Source organism: Vicia villosa, unplaced genomic scaffold (genome assembly GCF_029867415.1).
Source record: "Vicia villosa cultivar HV-30 ecotype Madison, WI unplaced genomic scaffold, Vvil1.0 ctg.001687F_1_1, whole genome shotgun sequence".
Classification (NCBI taxonomy): Eukaryota; Viridiplantae; Streptophyta; class Magnoliopsida; order Fabales; family Fabaceae; genus Vicia; species Vicia villosa.
In genome coordinates, this window is record NW_026705698.1 from 50,800 (window position 1) to 73,067 (window position 22,268).

The 22,268-nt window shown below is 35.9% G+C and overlaps 1 protein-coding gene across 1 annotated transcript; it reads right to left on the reverse strand.

Moving 5' to 3' along the window:
• Positions 1 to 17,202: 17,202 nt before the first annotated feature.
• LOC131636298 (uncharacterized) lies at positions 17,203 to 19,862 on the reverse strand. The gene is made up of 5 exons (XM_058906924.1): positions 19,337 to 19,862; positions 19,063 to 19,116; positions 18,233 to 18,720; positions 17,862 to 18,138; positions 17,203 to 17,780 (listed from the first exon to the last, which is right to left on the reverse strand). Exons 1-5 carry the CDS (start codon positions 19,860 to 19,862, stop codon positions 17,203 to 17,205), a joined length of 1,923 nt encoding a protein of 640 aa, XP_058762907.1.
• Positions 19,863 to 22,268: the final 2,406 nt, after the last annotated feature.

A 22,268-nucleotide genomic window follows, 5' to 3' on the forward strand; every position in this document is an offset into this window, starting at 1 on the left:
AGATTAATCAAATCATTTATCATTTATCTTCTCCCCCTTTTTGTCATAACATCAAAAAGCAAAAAAGATTCAGATATAAACCAACGAAACACACGGAGGAAGAAGATGATTTCATTAAAGTTCAAACAGCAGGTACAGAAGTACATGAAGATAAGAAAGATCAGATGCACAAAGACAGATGCAACGAAAAGAAAGAAACAACACAGACTCAATCTAAGATGGCCCTAGTCTTGACAAGATCTTGGTCAGCATCTCTTGAACCATATTGTTGTGTCCTTCTTGCCTCACCATGAAAGCGCTATACTCAGCATTGAGTGAGCTTTGCTCATCCTGTCTTTTCTGAATTTCTTCCAGAGTCTTTGCAAGACGAGAAGATTCATCAGAAGAAGCTTCACCACTTTCAACCACAGGAATAGCATGTTGATCTGCAGCTTCCATAGATAGATCATTTGCAGGGATTTCCTCAACAGGATCAGATCTAGCAACATGATCTTCAGCATCTGCTTCTTGCATAGAAGCATCTCCATATTCTGCAGCAGGAATTTCCGAGTCTCCATTCTCAAGTGCCTGAAGAATGGCAGCTAGATTCCTGGGAGCAGAAGGACCTTCAACTACTGGTGGGTCAACAACTTCTGGAATGACCAAGTTTGGATCTTTCTCAGAAGGGTTTTCCCTCAGATAGTCAAAGAGAGTCTCGAAGTCTCCTAGCAGAACAGGATATTGAGGAATAAAGATAACAATATCCCTGCATGGATTTGCTTCCATTTCAGCAGCCAATCTTAATTGTTCCATCTCATCCAAGAAGGGCTTCTCTTCCAACAGATGTCTTCCTTTGAGACTAGCAAACCAGAAGTCTTCATAATTCCTCAGAATTCCACGAGGCCGTGGGGCAGCAGCTACACAGGCTTCCTGAAGTTCTAAAAACAGAGCATCTGATTCTCTGCGAAAGATCCTCCAGAAGTTCCGCATAGCAACATCATTCAATCCAGAACTTTCAGCAATTCTAAGAGTATCAAAGGTACTTCTGAGATTCCTCTTTATGTTTTCAAAAACTACACCAATAGGATATACAGGGCGGGATTTTATTTGGGTTTTTGAAAAGGCAGGGTTGGAAGTGAAGTACGGATGAGGTTCTCTATCCAACCTATAAGAAGATTCTGCTTCAGTATCAGAATCTAACACTACCACTTCAGCTTCAGGACGAGGCTTGGGAGTGTAGTTGCAATCACGGAGCAGCTGCTCATGTGATGCAGAGGTTGGAAAAGGAGAATCACAAGGATTGTTTTGAGAGGTGGGGGGAGTATGTTCAAGAGTGGCATTGAGAGAAGGTTGAGATGGAAAGAGAGTTTGAAGGGGTGGTATATCCAGAACAGGATTTATGGTAGGTGGAGAGGAAGGAATGGTTATAGGAGAAGATGGAGGTGTAAGAACATGGACAAAGACTGGTGATTCTGATGTGGCTTTTTCTGGTTCAGGTGTAGGGACAACCTCTATTGGTGCAGCTTCTGAACAAACAGCAGGAACAGAATTAGGTTCAGAAATGCATATACCTTTGGAACCTCTCAGAAAAGCTTTGGCCACATCCTCAGTCTTCTTCTGCTTCTTACTCTTCGGCTCTTCAAAAATCTTTGTTTTGCCGCTAGCGATTTCTTTCCTTCTGACATATGCCAGAACTTCTGGTTGATTCTCAGCCTCTTGAGAGATATTTTCTTCATCAGATTCTTGAAGAATCATCTTTCTTTTTCCGATTTTCTTCTTCTCAACAACTCCAACAATCTCAGCATTGTTATTAGACTTCTTCTTCTTTTTCTCAGCTTCCTTCTTTTTCTTCTCAAAATCAGCAGAGACAGCCTTAGCAACCTTTGCAATGACTTCTTCTGGGATCATTTCTTTATTGGTGGTAGCAGCAGGATGATCAAACTTTCTTTTGGTCCTTTCTTCCTTCTTACGATTCACTTTAATAGGAGCACCTTTGTCTTGATCTTTAAGACTCTTATCCTCTTTTTGTGACTTCAGATACTTAGTTCTGACTTCAGGTACCTCACTATTGAAGAAGGTTTCAAAGTCAGCTAGTACTGGTTTTCTTCTGATTCTTGTTCCAGCTAGAGGTTGAGGAACTTTGAGGATAGTGTCAATAATTTTCATCTTCTTCAAAGAAAAAGCATTCAGACAGGCTCCAGAGGTGACAGCAAGGTTTTTGATAATACCTTCAGACTCCAGACTCTCAACAATCTTGGAATGCACCAGAAGGTTTGTAATAATTCTACCAAAAGGAATGATTGTTCCACCATTTTCTTTTCTGAAAGCGTTTCTGGAATCCTTTACTGCTTTCCACATATGGTTGAAGATAATGTAAATCGCATCAACCTTTTTCTGAGTGGCAATGCAATAAAGAATATACCTTTGATCATTACTGATGAAATCCGAAGCATGTGTTGATTTCCTATGGTAGAAACACCCAAGAAGGATCTTTGTCCAGATTCTGTAGACATCTCTCAATTCCTTGACGTATTTTGTTTTCTTGACATTTGGATAAAGAGTGGATAGGACATCTCCCATATCTGCCCTTTGATCAAGCTCAAAAACCCCTTCAGGGTTTTTCAGATCAAACATCATTCTTAGGATGTTTTCAGTAATAACGACAAACTTTCCATGGACGAAAGAAAGTATAGATTTTGGAGCAACCACAGCATGTACCCAGAACTCCTTGACAAGATCCGGATAAACTGGACCAACGAACTCAGCGAACAACGAGGTCCATCCTTGAAAGATGATGTCTTCTTTAAGGTGAAATTGGTTTTCTTCAATGTTGTCAAAGTCAACCATGAGTTCACACAGAACTTCCAATTCATCTTTAGGAATGGAGCATGCAACAACAGGAGTGAGTTGCAAAGTTTCTTCTTGGAGATGATGAGGAACAGATGACTCAGCATTTTGGGATGAGAAGGCAGCCATGGATGCAGAATGAACAAAAACGAACAAGAAGAGCGAACTTGGTTTTCGATTAGGGTTTTTAGAAAACGGCTAAGAACTTTTCAAACGAGAGAATGCAAGGAGAGAGAGAGACAAGGGAGCGAAAAAAAAATGTAAGAAATGATTTGAAAAGAATATATAGAGACGGATTTGAAAAGGAAAATAATAAGAAATATAAACTGAACAGTTCCAGAATCAAAAGAAATCAATTTTATTAAATGATGAGTGACGTGAGGAGAGAGAACGTGGTAAATGAAATGATTTAAAACAGTTACCTAGGTCGGCGTCTTTTCAACTGCACGCTTTGTACTAACCGTACAGACACGTGTTCACCATCAGATAATAGATGACAGCTGTAAATTTCAGAATAGACTTTACACCTTCAGATTCTGATCACTGCTTCTGATCTGATCAACTTTCTCTTCTGGAAACACTCCTTGTGAAGTGTGCTGATATAAATCTGAATGATCTTCTGATCCATTACTTCTGATATACACAGCTTCTGGAGGTTCACTTCTTTGTTCTGCAGCTTCTGATAAGACAAAACTGTATCTGCAGAAATTCTTAAGCTCTTTGTTTCATCAGAAACAAGTTTATCATCAAACCAGATGTTTATTGATTCGACCACAATCAATGTTTCAATTTTGTATATTCTGTAGCATTTAGAGCATTTAGAATACTCAAGAACGAAACACCATTGCTTGAGAAACAAACAAGACAAATGATTTTAAGACTGATAAACTATCTTTTCTGATCTCCTTCAGACAAAGTTTCTTCAACAGATTTAAGTGCCAGAGCTTGGAAGACAGTCTTTCTTCCCTTCAAGTGTTGAGACCAACTTGAGTCCAGGAGACATGTCATGTTGACTTTTATCTTCTTTGTCACCAAGAGAATCTGCAAAAGAAATAGTCTTTTTCTTTGGTACCCACATTTTCTTGGGTCCTTTCTTGTTAGTTCTCCTCAAGTTCTGATTGAACTTAGGTTTAACATTGTAAGCAGAAGGAGGAACAGCATGATAATTCTTAATGTGAGTTTCATGATATTTCCTAGGTTGTGTCACATGCTTTTTGGTGTGTGTTATGTGAAAACTTTGAGCATGTGAAGTGTGCCTAATATCATGGGAGTGGCCATACTTGAACTGATCATACAATGGCTTGTATGTGAATTTCATTTCATCAACAGGTTCAAGTTTGTATGGGGTTTCACCCTCAAAACCAATGCCAACTCTTTTGTTTCCAGACACAGCATATATCATAGAAGCTAGCTGACTTCTGCCAATACTTCTAGATAAGAACTTCCTGAAACTTAAATCATATTCTTTCAGAATATGGTTTAGACTAGGAGTGGATTGTTCTGAATCAGAAGGAGATCCAACATTATTGGATAATTTTAAAAGTTTTTCTTTTAATTCAGAATTCTCCAACTCAAGCTTCTTTGTTTCAAATTCAAATAGCTTTTTCAGCTTTTTGTATTTGAGACTAATCTGAGACTTGAGTTCCAGAAGTTCAGTTAGACCGGAAACTAACTCATCTCTAGTAAGTTCAGAAAATACCTCTTCAGAATCTGATTCTGATGTAGATTCTGATCTGTCATCTTCTGTCGCCATCAGCGCACAGTTAGCCTGCTCATCTTCAGAGTCTGAATCATCTTCTGACTCATCCCAGGTTGCCATAAGACTTTTCTTCTTATGAAACTTCTTCTTGGGATTTTCCTTCTGAAGATTTGGACATTCATTCTTGAAGTGTCCAGGCTCATTGCATTCATAGCACATGACCTTCTTCTTGTCAAATCTTCTTTCATCAGAAGATTCTCCACGTTCAAATTTCCTTGAACTTCTGAAGCCTCTGAACTTCCTTTGCTTGGTCTTCCAGAGTTGATTTAGCCTTCTGGAGATCAAGGACAGTTCATCTTCTTCTTCAGATTCTGATTCTTCAGGATCTTCTTCTCTAGCCTGAAAAGCGTTAGTGCATTTCTTGATATTGGATTTTAATGCAATAGACTTACCTTTCTTTTGAGGCTCATTTGCGTCCAGCTCTATTTCATGACTTCTCAAGGCACTGATAAGCTCTTCCAGAGAAACTTCATTCAGATTCTTTGCAATCTTGAATGCAGTCACCATAGGACCCCATCTTCTGGGTAAGCTTCTGATGATCTTCTTTACATGATCAGCCTTGGTGTATCCCTTGTCAAGAACTCTCAATCCAGCAGTAAGAGTTTGAAATCTTGAAAACATCTTTTCAATGTCTTCATCATCCTCCATCTTGAAGGCTTCATACTTCTGGATTAAAGCTAGAGCTTTAGTCTCCTTGACTTGAGCATTTCCTTCATGAGTCATTTTCAAGGACTCATATATGTCATAGGCCGTTTCCCTGTTAGATATCTTCTCATACTCAGCATGAGAGATAGCATTCAGCAAAACAGTTCTGCATTTATGATGATTCCTGAAAAGCTTTTTCTGATCATCATTCATTTCTTGCCTTGTCAGCTTTACGCCTCTGGCATTTACTGGATGTTTGTAACCATCCATCAGAAGATCCCATAGATCACCATCTAGACCCAGAAAGTAACTTTCCAGTTTATCTTTCCAGTATTCAAAGTTTTCACCATCAAATACTGGTGGTCTAGTATAACCATTGTTACCATTGTATTGCTCAGCAGAGCCAGATGTAGATGCAGGTGGGTCTGTTGGAATTTCACCAGCCATCTTTTACTGAAGCGTTTTTCTCTTCCTGGATCTTTTCTAAACACGGTTAAGTGCTTGCACCTTAGAACCGGCGCTCTGATGCCAATTGAAGGATAGAAAAACACTTAGAAAGGGGGGGTTTGAATAAGTGTAGCTTTAAAAACTTGACAGATAAAAATAAATTGCACAGTTATTTTTATCCTGGTTCGTTGTTAACTAAACTACTCCAGTCCACCCCCGCAGAGATGATTTACCTCAACTGAGGATTTAATCCACTAATCGCACGGATTACAATGGTTCTCCACTTAGTCAGCAACTAAGTCTTCCAGAGTCTTCTGATCACACACTGATCACTCCAGGAACAACTGCTTAGATACCCTCTAAGACTTTTCTAGAGTCTACTGATCCACACGATCACTCTAGTTACAACCTGCTTAGATCACTTCTAAGACTTCCTAGAGTATTCTGATCCACACGATCACTCTAGTTCCTTACAACTTAATGTAATCAATTCTAAGAGTATTACAAATGCTTCTTAAAAGCGATAATCACAACTGTGATATTTCTCTTAACGTTTAAGCTTAATCTCACTAATATATTACAACAGCAATGTAGTGAGCTTTGATGAAGATGAAGATTCTGAGCTTTGAATTGAACAGCGTTTCAGCAAGTTAATTTGAGTTGTTTGTTCAGGATCGTTAACCTTGCTTCTAATCAGAACTTCATATTTATAGGCATTGGAGAAGATGACCGTTGAGTGCATTTAATGCTTTGCGTGTTCCGTACAGCATCGCATTTAATGTTATACGCTTTTGTCAACTACCTCGAGCCTTGTTCACGCTGTGTCTACTGACGTAGCCTAGAATAGCTTTTAACGTTCTTTTTGTCAATCAGCGTAGCTTGCCACTTGTACTTTCTTCTGATCTGATGTTTGTGAATACAACGTTTGAATATCATCAGAGTCAAACAGCTTGGTGCATAGCATCTTCTGATCTTCTGACCTTGAAGTGCTACTGAGCGTGATACCATCAGAACTTCAGTGCTTCTGTTCTCTTGTTCTTCTGATGCTTCCATAGACCCATGTTCTGATTCTGCTTCGACCATCTTCTGATGTCTTGCCAGACCATGTTCTGATGTTGCATGCTGAACCCTTTGAGACAAAGCTTCTGAGCGCTGAATTATGCGTACTCTTTATATATTTCCTGAAAAGGAAATTGCATTGGATTAGAGTACCATATTATCTTAAGCAAAATTCATATTATTGTTATCATCAAAACTAAGATAATTGATCAGAACAAATCTTGTTCTAACATATTTAACTGATAATGGTTATGATAAGTCGGTAATAGTCATTTTACAGTTGTGTAAGCCTAAAATTTTCCAATGTAAGTGACGCATATTTTAGTAGATTGTATTTTTTAATAGCTATACTATCTATACAACATACTAACAATTTAATTTCTATTTCTATTTTTTCCAGCAATTCATGGCATTTCAAATGCCTTTCATGGTACAAAAATCTTTATTAACAACAATCTAAAGGAATCGCTTGAATACAAAGAGAAGTAATTTCTATAATTTGCCTACAATATCTTTTTACATTTTAAATTTATTGATTTTTTGTTTTAATATATGTTTAGAATTATATTTTTGTTAATTTTATTGTCAGGTTGGAGAATGGAAATAATTCACTGAACCAAGTGATTAGTTATGTATCTGGCCAAAGCAACAATGCTTCAATGGATGATTTTCTTAAACATCCAAAAATGAATATTTGTGAGGTTCTTCAATGTTCTAAGGAAATAATTTATTTTTATGATCTATTCGTATAAATCCGGTTTCTTCTTTTAGATGCATAGAATAAATCAATTATAATTTGATATATATGTATTTGCGCATTAGGTTTCTATTGGAGTTGTTCTTGCTAAAATAATTGACTTCAACCACACAAAGAAATGGTATTATCAAGCATGTACCAAATGTGCAAAGAGTGTACGTACAAAAAGTGGAGAGTTGTATTTTTGTGAAAATTGTGTCGATGTTCTTCCAGCGAATCCAAGGTATCACAATCATTGTTTGTTTTATTTTTTTATTAGTTTGCATCTTATTGTAATTTATACCTTTTTTCTCTCTACAAAATTAAGATACATGTTCAAGTTGCTGATGTTAATGATTCTTCGACCTTTATACTCTTTGACTGAGTGGCTACTCAAGAATTAGAAAATCCACACATAAACCTATTTGAGGTAGAACATTTATATTTTTCTATATGTACTATTAAGTTTCTATTTTTTTTTCTTTAATTACAGATATCTAATACTTGCAAAATGTATAGGATAATGATGTCACTTCATGGCCTGTTGTTTTTAATTCATTGTTGGACAAGACTATGCTCTTCAAGATTTAGGTTTCCAAGGGTAATATTGAAAATAAGTGGCAAAGCTACACTGTGATGAAAATAACTACGGATTAGAATTTGATTGATCCGTTCAAAATGAAACATGGCATGATGAATGTAAGATGGGATGAAACACCTTAATTTAACTAATATAATTTTCTATAATCTTGACAGTATTATAAATTTGACTTAAACATATAATGATAGGATGATGATGAAATTGATCAAGTCAGTAATAACCCTACTGAAGTTGAAGACAACATATCAAAGGTATTGTTTTAAACAAGTCTTATATTATTTGCTCCCTTCTTCCATAAAAAATAATGAATTACATATCAACTTGGAGCTAATTAGTATATAAATAATTTATAGGAATCTGTTGTTGCTAAAGAGTTTAATGAAACTTATGAAAAGGTGTCTACTAAAAGCCTGTATTCATATGTTTTCTACTTTAGTAGTTTTTAGAAATTAAACATATTTTAATTTACCTTTTTTAATTTAAAAATATTCAGAATAATATTGAAGAGAGTACCCCAACCATGTTGAGCAAAGGAAAGAGGATGTTCAGTGAATGGAGACTTAAACATTGAAATTCCAGATGATATGATAATAAAAAATTCATGAGACCCCATTGCTTCTATAGTTGCTGATACTTATCCATCATTCTCTGAGAATTTTCAAGACCCATCATATTTTCAAGATAGGGCTATTTTGACACCAAAAAATGATGTTGTTGAACTCATAAATGATTACATGTTATCTTTGATTCCTGGTGAAGTTAAAACATATTTGAGTTTTGATACACCATGTGAACAAAGTGAAACTCTTGATCATCCATATAATATTCTTACTCCTGAATTATTGAATACCGTCAAAGCTTCAGGCCTACCAAATCATGAATTGAAATTAAAGGTTGGTGTGCCCATTATGTTGCTTAGAAATATTGACCAATCATCAGGATTATGTAATGGCACGCGTATCATTATTACTCAATTGGGAAATTTTGTGCTTGAGGCGAAGGTCATTTCGGAAATAATATTGGCCAAAAAGTTTTTATTCTGAGGCTGTCATTGACTCATTCTGACATGAGAATTCCATTCAAATTTCAGCGCAGACAATTTCCTATATTTGTTTCTTTTGTAATGACAATAAATAAGAGTCAAGGTCAATCTCTTAAAGATGTTGGGATCTACCTTCCACAGTCTTTTTTTACCCATGGTCAGTTAGATGTTGCAGTTTCTAGGGTTACTTTACGAGCTGTTTTAAAACTTCTTATCACTGACGACGATGACACTGCCACTAATAAGACTTCAAACGTTGTTTATAAGGAGGTCTTCCAAAATAAGAATAACGTACGTTACCTATTCTATTATCAAGTTTGATTTATTTTTTTATTTAACAAATTATTTTATAGAGTTAATATTCCTTCGCAGGTTTAGTCCATTGGTTGATTATGCTATCGAATGATTTTCGGATGGTTAGAAATTTTTTTACTTCAATACTTTTGTATCTCAATATATAAATATATAAATAAATATATGATTTCATTAATTTGTGTGATGTTTACTTTTTTTAAAATAGGTGAATTGTGCCAATTACAAATTAGAAAGGTTTTGCTACACATTACATACATATTGTGTAAGTTTGTTTAAATTGCTATTTTAATTCAGTTTCAACATATGCATAATGAATTAGGTTATATGTCATTATCAGTGCTATAAAATGTTTTACATTCTCTTTTATATTTATTCTTTTTGCTTTCAAATTTCAAAGATTAATTTACTCTATTTTTGTTCAATTGCAGGGAAAATCAAAGAAGGGTAATTTATGTTTCATGTTCTTATTGTATCAGTGGAATGTACTTTTTTGTTTTGTTGTATGAAAAAATATATATATTTGTTATTTTCATACATTTATATTTTTACATAAAAATACAATATATATCCACTTTTTGTCCCGTGCATCGCACGGGTAGAAGTACTAGTTATTATTAGATGAATCTAAAGACATAGAGTAACTATAAAAAGTAAAAATTGTTAAAAAGTGGGAGTATATTATAAATGTAAAGAAATTATTATGATTAGATAAATCTAAAGATGGAGAGGAAGTCTAAAAAGTAAAAATTATTAAAAAGTGGATGTATATTATAAATGAATAGAAATTTATAATAAGAATAGTGCTCTTTGAAAATGAGCATTTTCATAACCATAAAAATAATAAATTAATATAGTAGTAAAGCTGTTAAGAAACTGATTAAAAATATTTGTAAATAGACTTTTATCATAAGAATGGAAAAAACCATATAAAGAAATAAAATTGGAAATAAATGTGAGTAATGGAAAGGACGTTATATATCTACAATATTAAATCTATTTGGGAAACATAAACTTTACTACTTGGAAAACGGAATTATTTAGAGAAAAGGGAAATACTAACCGCGCCGCCTCTCTCTCTGAGTCTTTGTGTTATACTCACTTGGAAAGGTGACTTTGTTGCAGATAGAAGCAACCGTTTCAAGCATCGCAAGTCATCGGAGATTCTTTGTGGCACGGAATGGAAGGAAGCTCACTCAAGCGATCCCCAGCAACCGTTTCAAGGTAAGATCTTCTTAAGTTATTGTCGTCATTCATTTGAAGCGTTGTCGCTATTATACGGCCGTAGATTCACAGACACCGCCTTAAACCAATCGTAATGCCAAAACGTTACAGTAACTGACAATCTGTGGTTGTAGTTGCCCTTGCATGTAGTCGTAGTGGCCATAGGATTGTATTAATAGTTATTCATTTGCTTTTCATGTATGTATATTGACGAACCTTCAACCACGGAGCTGACATTAGAAAACTTATATGGTTTAATAATTTTAAATGTAATGATAAAAGATGAGGAAGAGATTGATTAATAAAAAAGCTGTCTTTGTGCAGAGTTGAAGAAGCTCGTGTTGAAATCCAAAAGAGTTCGAAATGCACGCGGAGTTTTGTTCTCAAACAAATGTAGGAGGAGTTACGTGGTGTGAAAAAAGAAAGTATAGATGCGATTGAAGAAATTGAGGCATCGCGGGTGAAAAGAGAACCAGTGGTTGAGGAAGAACAACAGTGTGGATTGGCAAGACATGTTTTGGACTATGAAGAGATTGCAGGAGGCGGTAAGAAAGGGAAATGGAAACAATAGACCCCAATCATTGTTGCCGGGCATGGAAGAAAAACCTATCATGCAGCTGTCTACCGCGCATCCTTTCAACCCTCTGTAACCCGAAGGTATTTGTGTCTTGGTATTTAATTGTTATAACCAAGTTTTTTAGTATAAAAGTTAAACTTTTGCTTAAACCAAGTGTGTAACTAAGCATGATGTATTTGTTGGGACATTGTGTGGCAGAAATCAATGTAATTCGGGGTCAGGCAAACAAAACCGAAAGGCAGTAGTCGTTGCAATGAGCAATGATGGCGGAAGAATGCGGCGTGAAGGCAAGAGGAAAGCATGTATACCTGGAACGGCTGGCATTGGTGAACGGCGAACCCGACAAAAAAAGGATCACGTAGTTACCAACGCTGCAAGGTAAATATGTTGTAAAATATATTAGACATAGTTGTGTAAGAATTAATTAGTCGCTGAAGTAGTAGTTACAAAGGTAAAAAGGAGGACATTAAGCCTCTGATATTTCATATTGAATCGGTGTAGGAATGGAGAGCTGAAACATATTTGGAGAAGGTGAAAAGTTGTTGGAAACAGTGTGGAAACGTCGGCCATGAGGCAGAAAGACAAAGCCAAAGTCAAAGTTTCCCGCAGGGGTGTCAATCGTGCTAATTCTGTAAGGTATAAATATATTGTGGGTTGAATTAGCTGGTTTCATTAGTGCGATATGTTGTTTACGACCGTAAAAATATAGTGTTTTAATGGATTATATTATCCTGTTGTGTTTAATTTATGTAGGAAATCCACTCCATAATCATTGGCTGTCAAAGAGCAAGGCTGGACCAGGGTGGTTGACAATCCAGATAAGTTGAGAAACAATGTTCTGGTAAGTTACGCTGCGACAACTATCATTAAATATAACAATGCTGCATAGAAAGTAGGCATGTAAATTTGGAGTTTGATGTTCTGTTTCAGCATATTCCAAGAGTTGTTATTCGTGCATGTATACATGGGAAGATTCCAAGAATAACCTTGATTGATCGCAACAATGATGTTTCGTACTACTGCGAGATGATCAAGAGGGAAGACACTGTGGATAGGTATTTATGCGGTGGATGGTCGGACTTTTGCAAAGACCGCAACCTTCAGAAGGGAGACACATTGCGGTTCTGCATTAGATATCCTTCGGTGGATTCGATCTTGGTGGCCGTAGAGCGTGGAAAAGTAGAGTGAATAACCTGTCAAGACATATGATGTGTGGTGTGTCATAGACAAAGTATTATTTATGAATGTGTTATTTATAATTTTTCTGGACAGATGTAGCAATGTTTTGGTAGTTAGCTTTGTTGGGCATCCCTTTCATTTTCAAATGGTGATTATTTTGTTGTATTAACTGTATTAATCAAATGGTTTGTAACAAATTATGTCAATGGCAGAATGAGTTATTACGTTTTTCACCACCTGTTTGCAATCCAAAACAGAAACAAAGCTTTATTATATGTTCAGTCATATTTTGGGGTACTATTTGATGGTAGTTCTAATTGTTTAATGCTTATGCTATCCTTGTGTTTGCTATAATTTGATTGTTTTACTATTTTGGGCAGTATTTGATGGTTGTTCAATGCTTATCAATTGATGTCTTATTGAAAGAGCCTATCTATTTATCATATGCAATTTCGTGAAAAAATATATAAGAGCTAATTATAACTTTAAAAAAAAGGAATTGGGCCCAGCCAAATAAAGTAATTACATTTTTGGCACAAAAACTATAGAAAGGCAATACTGGAAATTTAGCATAAATAGAGGATATGTATGCCAAGATACAATAATAATAAATAAAAACAAAGGAGAAGACATAAATAAATAATCTTTATTGCAAAAAAAATTTGTAACAATAAAGTAAAGGTATAAATCGATCCGCATACCGAAAATGGATAATAAGCCTTTTATTTCTCTATAGATATCTATTTTTATATAATACAATTATTAGCATTTTTATTTTATTTTAACTGTGAGTCTAAATTGTGAAAAAAACGATAATACAAAAAACAGAGAATAATAAAACAAAAAAAATACAATTCAAGAAATAAAAAGAAAAAATACAATTCATTTATTTCCAGAATAACCTTTTTTTGTATGCTTAAAATATTTAGGTTGGTATGTATTTGTGGTTATTAAATTGAAAAAGTATTACAAAACTGACATGTTTTTTAAAATGAAATGGATATTTTTTAAAATAGTTTAGTAAAATGAGCCTTGATAAGAATCAGCGCAATGTTAATGTCCCTTAAGCCCAATAATAAGTAGGGTAAAGCAAAAGGAAGCTTCTCCTTGGACACGATTCACGGATATTGTGGCAGTGTTCGGGAAAACCCATCTAATCGTTTGTAAACCAAAAAAGAAGATGTCATCCAATTCCGAAAACACGATTCCTCAACCAAACTTCGACGAATTTCCAGTAGATGTTTATCAATATCTGAGCGAAACCGCTATAGGGCTAACAAATAGCTTGGATGATAGAAGAGCTACAGTCGACATGCAAAGGTTGAAAAATTGTGAAGGACCCATCGATTCTTCGTCCAAATGAAAGGGAAAAGAGAAGGTATTCCAAACTTCAAGTTCTTCTGCTACGGTGCTGTCGACGGAAAGAAAAAGGGTAAGTACATACAAAAAGGTTTCTTAACGTATATATCAATCTCTTAGTTAAAATAGATGGATAGTAGGAACAAACTGGAATTGATAATGATTTACCATAGGATGAGAATCGACGTTTGGATATTTCATAGTATACGATTTTCATCTGTTATCGTCTCCGGTCACTATTGAAATTGTCTGACTATTGAATTTATCTTATAAACCTGTTGTTATTATAGGAATAAATGTGAAAAGTCAGGTACAAAAAAAGTATTTGTAAAGATTGTTTAAAATGTGAATTTTTATGTTTCAGTTCTGAGAAGGTAATTGTTGACAAACAATCGAAGGACATATGGGATGACCTTGAGGTTAGGGAAGTTGATCTTGGTCCAGTTGGTAGGAGAATTGTCTGGCGAAGGAAGATCAAGTCTAGCAGGGTTGCAAGAAGGAATGTCCTTGTAAGTCATATAGTCTAATCATACATAGTTACTTTTCTACATCTGTCAGTGATATACATTGAAATCAACTACTTTTATGCGTATGCAACAACTTCCTCAGAAGGTTGTTCGAGAGCATCTCATGGTCGGCCATGAGTCAATTGTTTTATATGATTCAGATCGTAGAAAGTCCTACAATTGTGTTTTGCACATGGCAAAACGGAAAACATTCACGGAGCGTTATATATGCAAGGAATGGTATACGTTTGTAAGAAACCAGAAGATAAAAGTTGGTGACAGGATTGGATTCAGTTTGAGACTCCCTGACTGTGACCAATTGTTGGTTACAGTGAAGCGCAAAAAGTCTTCAAATTGAAACATTATGTGTATGCATCCGCAATCTTTGACGAAGACGTCCATTTTGTAAATGTTATGCATGTTTTATATTAGGCAGGTGTAGGACTGTATTAGTTTTGATAAGTCAGGTTGTGATGAAAAATGTTAAACTTTGATGTAGTTGTATCCATCCTCCATCCCATGGTGAAATGTTGAAGTTTAACAACATTTGAAGGCTTTATGATGTAAGATTAAACCATATAACCTTTTTCTATATGCAAGTATGATGTTAGAGTATATGTTATAGTATGTGTAACACATGCATATCTCAAAAAGTCATATTCCAATTTGTTGTATTTGTTTATTACATGTTATGAAAAAGACCTGCACATTGGATCTCATTATTAAAACTAGGGTTAATAAACTTTTTCGTCCCTTTAAATATTTCAAATTTCGTTTTTAGTCCCTCCAAAATTTTCCTTCAAGAAATCGTCCCTTCAAAATTTTTCTTTCGAACTATTGGTCCCTAATGTCAAATTTCGTAGCTAATCGGTGGCTAAAGTCGTAGCTAATCTCTAGCAAATTTGATGTTAGGGACCAATAGTTTAGACCAAAAATTTTGAAGGGACGATTTCTTAAAGGAAAATTTTGGAGGGACTAAAAACGAAATCTGCAATATTTAGAGGGACCAAAAAGTTCATTAACCCTTAAAACTATAACTGATTTTTAGTAAGTCCAATACAATTGGCATGTGAAAATTAAAAGCGTTTTTGGTGCACATGTTGAAATTAAAATACAAAATATAAAATAAGTACATTAAAAGGTGGGTGTTTGGATAAAACAATAATGCAGCTGTAACTTGATAAAGGTTGAAATCCAAAAACTAAAACTTTACAACTAGTTACTATGTCTTGCAAGCAGCTTTACGTTAGTCATTGGATATTGTTTGGTTCTACTTTCTGAATTGCATAAATGACCAACACTTATATGGTATTGAAGATAAGTATGAAACATAAATGTTCACATGTGGTGTTTGGAAGTGACATATTTTTGGAAGTATTCAAACTGTGCACATGTGACTGAGGAATATATTCCTTTCTTTGGATGCATAAGGACAAAAGAATCTTGGAAGAAGTATGTTTTTTGGTGGTAAGGCGTGAAACTTGCATGTGGTGTTGCAGTGAGTTTGTTAAATAAATAGACCATAATGTATGCCCACAAACAAAGTGAAACCTCATAGAGTCATATACCATCACCTCTCCATCTTCGTCATTTCTTGCTTCTCAGATTGTGTATATAATTTTCTAAATGGATCTATGCGGCATTCTCAAACACTCAGAAATGAAAGATTACTTTCTGATCGCAAAGATATCGTCACAGGTTTAGTTTGTGTTTTTGGTTAAATTAATTTGTTTTCAAGATAGTTATAGATATACACGTGTATTGTTTAATCAACACCACACATGCAAGTGTATTATTTGATAACATATTGTGTTTGTATTTGAAATTTGCAATCCTACCCAGAGATTCAACTGTCATTTGTGAAAAACAGCGGAGACGAAATTTCTAAATGTTGGACCATAATGAATTACCAAGGTGTACACCATGAACTGATTTATAACCAAATTGAAATGCATCCGCTCGTTCTAAGTGGATGGCCTTGTATGGAATCATATTACAATCTACCCTCGGAGGTAGTTTTGACGATTGGATATTATGGTAACAACAACTTTTCAATTTTATCATTTGAGGAGGTGGTGAGACCCCCGGATTTACCGCGTTTTCATAGCATAAATGTGTTTTTCAAAGACATATTTTTTCGACGTAGATCTCCCTCCTTTCAGTGTTGATCTTCCAAAATTAGTTGAGTTGTTTCTTAGCCATGTATTTCAAAGTTATTTGTCCACTACCATGTAAAATGAATCACTTATTGTAGATTTTTTTGGAGAAATTGCAGGAGGATTTTGCAACCTTCCTTAGAGATTATGCATATGAATACATTGTTCTGTGCGGTGACAACGGGAAGAATAAATTCATGTCTACCTTAAAAATTAAAGATCCTCGCCGCACAAAGATAGGATATGGATGGGATGAATTTTGCAAGTCCAACAACTTCAAATTGCGGAGATAGGATTCGATTTAGGTTAGATGTTACTTACTTGCATGAGTGTAGGAAAATAAGAACATCAAAACATAGTCTTATGCTCCTGATGCTACTTGTTGAATGGATATTTCAATTAAGAAGTTATCTATTTGTATTTGCTATATATATTAAGTCTTTATGGTAATTGGATAAGAGAGATTGGATCACCTTAATATAGTGTGCAAAGATAAGTTACAGTAGCTTAGAAGTTTCTTTCCCTTACAATCTACAAGATCAAAGAACTTTCATATATTAGAGTACACATACCACTAAAAAAAACGTGAAAATACATTGTGGCCTTTTTGTCCAGTGGATTCCTGGTGTATATTTGCATGGGTGGGGAATTCATATCAGTGTATTCCTGGGGTACATTAAGCATGTGTTCTGCATAAAATATTTCACACAATTAGCACCGTAGATGATATAATCGTAAACATAAAATCAAAGCTAAAGTAAGCTTTGAATTACCTTATATATTGTGGAAAACCTCTTTATACACAACATTTGTAGCAGTAGACTTTAACTTGTCGATTTCGTCATATACCAAAATTTTGATTCCTTGCTTCGTTGTTACCCTTGACAGTGCCACGTAGATTTGGCCATGAGTAAATATGTCTCTTGGAAAATAAAGTCCTACTGTGTCCAGAGATTGTCCTTGACATTTATTGATCGTCATCACATATGAGACAATTATTGGAAATTGACGCCGTTTGAGTTTGAAGGGCCAAAGAGACTGTAAGGGAGACATATCCATTCGAGGGATGTAGACCAAGTTTCCACAACACTTTCCTGCCATTATTTTCGCCTCGATGACATGGTTTCCCATCTTAGTTATCATTACCCTAGTACCATTACACAGACCCTCCGACTGATCTATGTTACGCATAAGCATAACAGGTGTTCCTGCCTTCAACCTAATGAGGTGGTTAGGTAAACCTGAAGTAGTTAGCGAACTGAGAAACTCGGGTGTGAGTATATCGATTACATTGGTGTCGTGAATTTCAGACCTATCGACAGTATTTGAGCTGTAGTAATCCTTGGTCACCCCTAAATATCATAGAAATATGGATGTTAGCCAGTGTAATACATGAAAAATACATTTTGAAGGTATAGGAATATGATGACAACCTAGCATCAGATCAAGGACGTGATTGTTGATTTGATCAACAACTTCCAATGTAGAAGCAAGTATCGCCTTACTTTTGAGGTAGTCGTTAGACTGGTAATTTTCGATAAAATCAGTATAAGTACTATTAATGATGGCAACAATTGGGTCTGTGTAATTTGTGATCAAAATTTCTGGTGGCAACTGAATGTCGGCAAATCCATCATTTGGCTCAGAAAGTTTGCCTTCACCAATTTGCAACAGCCACTTCGAGAAGTCGGCAATTTCCTTTTTTTTCAGCTTCATTTGGCCCGGATTGCAGTCGCATGTTATGTGTTAAAGTTAAAACTTCAACTGACCGCCATATGTAAGAAACATTTATGGCAGAATGTACGATATCAGAACAGCTCCCTCTAGGAACAACGAGCAAAATCTGTTTAAAATCACCACCAAAAACAACTACCTTTCCACCAAAGATTTCCTTCGAGTTACTGTACGTAGACATGACATCCTTCAAAGTTCGATCGAGTGCTTCAAAAGCATGTTTGTGTGCCATTGGTGCTTCATCCCATATAATAAGCTTTGTCTGTCGTAAAAGCTCTGCAACATCATCGTCATAGTCAATCTTGCATGTTGAATTCTCCATTGTTGGCACAGGTATCTTGAATTTAGAATGTGCAGTTCTACCACCGGGCAACAATAAAGGAGCTATTCCACTAGTTGCCACGGTAAGACATATATCATGTTTGGACCTCAATGCACTTGCAAGTGTTCGCCACATGTAAGTTTTACCGGTCCCACCATAACCATGTAGGAAGTACACAACACCCTTTTGAGCGCGAACAGACGCCATAATTTTATCAAATATTGACCTTTGCTCATCTACAATGTATGGCAGGAACATTTAATTATGAGAATGATATACATGAGAGGCAAGTGATATAATTGTGTTCACAACGAACCTGTCAGAGCATTGAAAAGTGACGTGAATTGGGTTCTCATTGTAGGCACATCATAACTCCGTTCATCATAAATCAGACTATTCCCTAATTGTTGTAGAACGTATCCATCAGGATATGGAATTGGTTTAAAGTCGGTGAGGCTTCTTCGATTTACTTGCAGTATTTTTTCAATTTCCGTTAATGTCAAATTCTTCAACTACTGTTCGGTGAGCACCAAATCTGTCCCAATTGATAATACAAAACAAAATGTTCAATGAAATACTTGGTGTATCCACATAATTAAAATTCCAGTTCCACTCGTTGAGAAGTGAAACACCTGCAGAATTATAATTATATCTAAAGTACAAAATTTGAGTAGATGATAACTGTGTTAGACAATAATACACCTAAAAGAAATGACAATATTTTGTAAAGTGGTAGGCTTCACTGTAAATGCTACAAAGTAAGACTAAAAGAAATGCAAACAATTAATTCTGCATCTGCTCAGGAACAACCATTAAGTAATGAAGTTATCTAAGTTCATAATTGGGTAAAACCTGTATTGTGAGCTAATTGTCTTTGCTGATGCAGCAGACCATCAGATAGTAGACTCCATGTCTCGTTCCAAACATGAGCAGGCCTATTAACAGCGGAGGACAAAAGCATTACTACAAAAAGCTTGTGGAGGAAATGACCCGAACCCCATTCACTCGCCTCGCGTATTGCCCCAATGTATTCTCGATCATCTTCTAGGAATCCCATTGCAAAGCAGGCATCCCTAAAAGTATCAAATTGCGTGTCACCAAATTTGCGAATTTCTTCATAAGTTAAGGGACCCTTAACCACCGTCAACATCAGTCGCAAGTAAAACAACTCTCCAAAGGTTGGCGGAACCCAAATTAAGCGACCAATGGTGAAGCCCTTTTTCCGCGGTTTCCATGTTCTGCTCTTTTTCTTGTAAACAAATTTAGACACAAATTGACCATATGTTAGTGACCTTGCCTCCTCGTATTCGCCGTTAGAAACACACCAAGCAGTAAACATAGACTCTATCACACTTGCTTTTTCCAAAATATTTTCCATTCTTGCGTGATCGGGGTAGTAAACCGCTTGTTCACCTGTTAAATGATAATACATACGTTCGAACGCCGGTTTCCTGCCATGAATGTTGTAGGAATAAATCCTCCAACACGCCTCACTCAGGGAGACATATCTACAATCCAGATACTATTTGATTTCATCAACAGGCTCTTTATCGTTTCTCGAGCCGTTGTCAGAAGTTGAAATTGTTGCTGCGATTCTATCAAATCCCTTGTGAATATATTTGAATAGATATTTGATTGATGTAATTTGGTTACACCACTCCATGTTAATATGTGCATGATATTTCAATAGGAATCTTGTATTGTAAGGTATAACATATCGATTGTCCAAAGAAACACCATTTTTTTGGATGACATGGGAATTAGACCCTCTTCTGTACAGGGGATAGCCATCTGCATCAACAACAGTATCTTCTTGGAAATGCTTAGGGAAGAATTTCGAGCATTTTCAGTTTTTCATACAGGGTGAATTCATCCGTGCTGCACCACAGGGACCGTGCATCATGTGGGCCGAGACCAATTTGTTAGAACAAGATTTGTTCTGATCAATTATCTTAGTTTTGATGATAACAATAATATGAATTTTGCTTAAGATAATATGGTACTCTAATCCAATGCAATTTCCTTTTCAGGAAATATATAAAGAGTACGCATAATTCAGCGCTCAGAAGTTTTGTCTCAAAGGGTTCAACATGCAACATCAGAACATGGTCTGGCAAGACATCAGAAGATGGTCGAAGCAGAATCAGAACATGGGTCTATGGAAGCATCAGAAGAACAAGAGAACAGAAGCACTGAAGTTCTGATGGTATCACGCTCAGAAGCACTTCAAGGTCAGAAGATCAGAAGATGCTATGCACCAAGCTGTTTGACTCTGATGATATTCAAACGTTGTATTCACAAACATCAGATCAAAAGGAAGTACAAGTGGCAAGCTACGCTGACTGACAAAAGGAACGTTAAAAGCTATTAAAGGCTACGTCAGTAGACACAGCGTGAACAAGGCTCGAGGTAGTTGACAAAAGCGTATAACATTAAATGCGATGCTGTACGGAACACGCAAAGCATTAAATGCACTCAACGATCATCTTCTCCAACGCCTATAAATATGAAGTTCTGATGAGAAGCAAGGTTAACGATCCTGAACAAAACAACGCCTATTAACTTGCTGAAACTCTGTTCAAATTCAAAGCTCAGAATCTTCATCTTCATCAAAGCTCACTACATTGCTGTTGTAATATATTAGTGAGATTAAGCTTAAACGTTAAGAGAAATATCACAGTTTGTGATTATCGCTTTTAAGAAGCAATTGTAATACTCTTAGAATTGATTACATTAAGTTGTAAGGAACTAGAGTGATCGTGTGGATCAGAATACTCTAGGAAGTCTTAGAGGTTATCTAAGCAGGTTGTAACTAGAGTGATCGTGTGGATCAGTATACTCTAGAAAAGTCTTAGAGGGTATCTAAGCAGTTGTTCCTGGAGTGATCAGTGTGTGATCAGAAGACTCTGGAAGACTTAGTTGCTGACTAAGTGGAGAACCATTGTAATCCGTGCGATTAGTGGATTAAATCCTCAGTTGAGGTAAATCATCTCTGCGGGGGTGGACTGGAGTAGTTTAGTTAACAACGAACCAGGATAAAAATATCTGTGCAATTTATTTTTATCTGTCAAGTTTTAAAGCTACACTTATTCAAACCCCCCCTTTCTAAGTGTTTTTCTATCCTTCAATTGGTATCAGAGCGCCGGTTCTAAGGTGCAAGCACTTAACCGTGTTTAGAAAAGATTCAGGAAGAGAAAAACGCTTCAGTAAAAGATGGTTGATGAAAGTGAAAAGTCTACACCTGCATCTACATCTGGCTCTGCTGAGCAATACAACGGTAACAATGGTTATACTAGACCGCCGGTATTTGATGGTGAAAACTTTGAATACTGGAAAGATAAACTGGAAAGTTACTTTCTTGGTCTAGATGGTGATCTATGGGATCTTCTGATGGATGGTTACAAACATCCAGTAAATGCCAGTGGCGTAAAGCTGACAAGGCAAGAAATGAATGATGATCAGAAAAAGCTTTTCAGGAATCATCATAAATGCAGAACTGTTTTGCTGAATGCTATCTCTCATGCTGAGTATGAGAAGATATCTAACAGGGAAACGGCCTATGACATATATGAGTCCTTGAAAATGACTCATGAAGGAAATGCTCAAGTCAAGGAGACTAAAGCTCTAGCTTTAATCCAGAAGTATGAAGCCTTCAAGATGGAGGATGATGAAGACATTGAAAAGATGTTTTCAAGATTTCAAACTCTTACTGCTGGATTGAGAGTTCTTGACAAGGGATACACCAAGGCTGATCATGTAAAGAAGATCATCAGAAGCTTACCCA

Excerpts from the sequence above, each read along its gene's own strand:
- LOC131636298 (XM_058906924.1), bottom strand. The coding sequence starts at position 19,862 with ATGGAAAATATTTTGGAAAAAGCAAGTGTGATAGAGTCTATGTTTACT. Across the intron at positions 18,139-18,232 it reads GAGGGAGCTGTTCTGATATC|CTGAAAAAAAAGGAAATTGC; the intron begins GTACATTCTGCC and ends GGCCAAATGAAG. Across the intron at positions 17,781-17,861 it reads CGTCCTTGATCTGATGCTAG|GGGTGACCAAGGATTACTAC; the intron begins GTTGTCATCATA and ends TATGATATTTAG.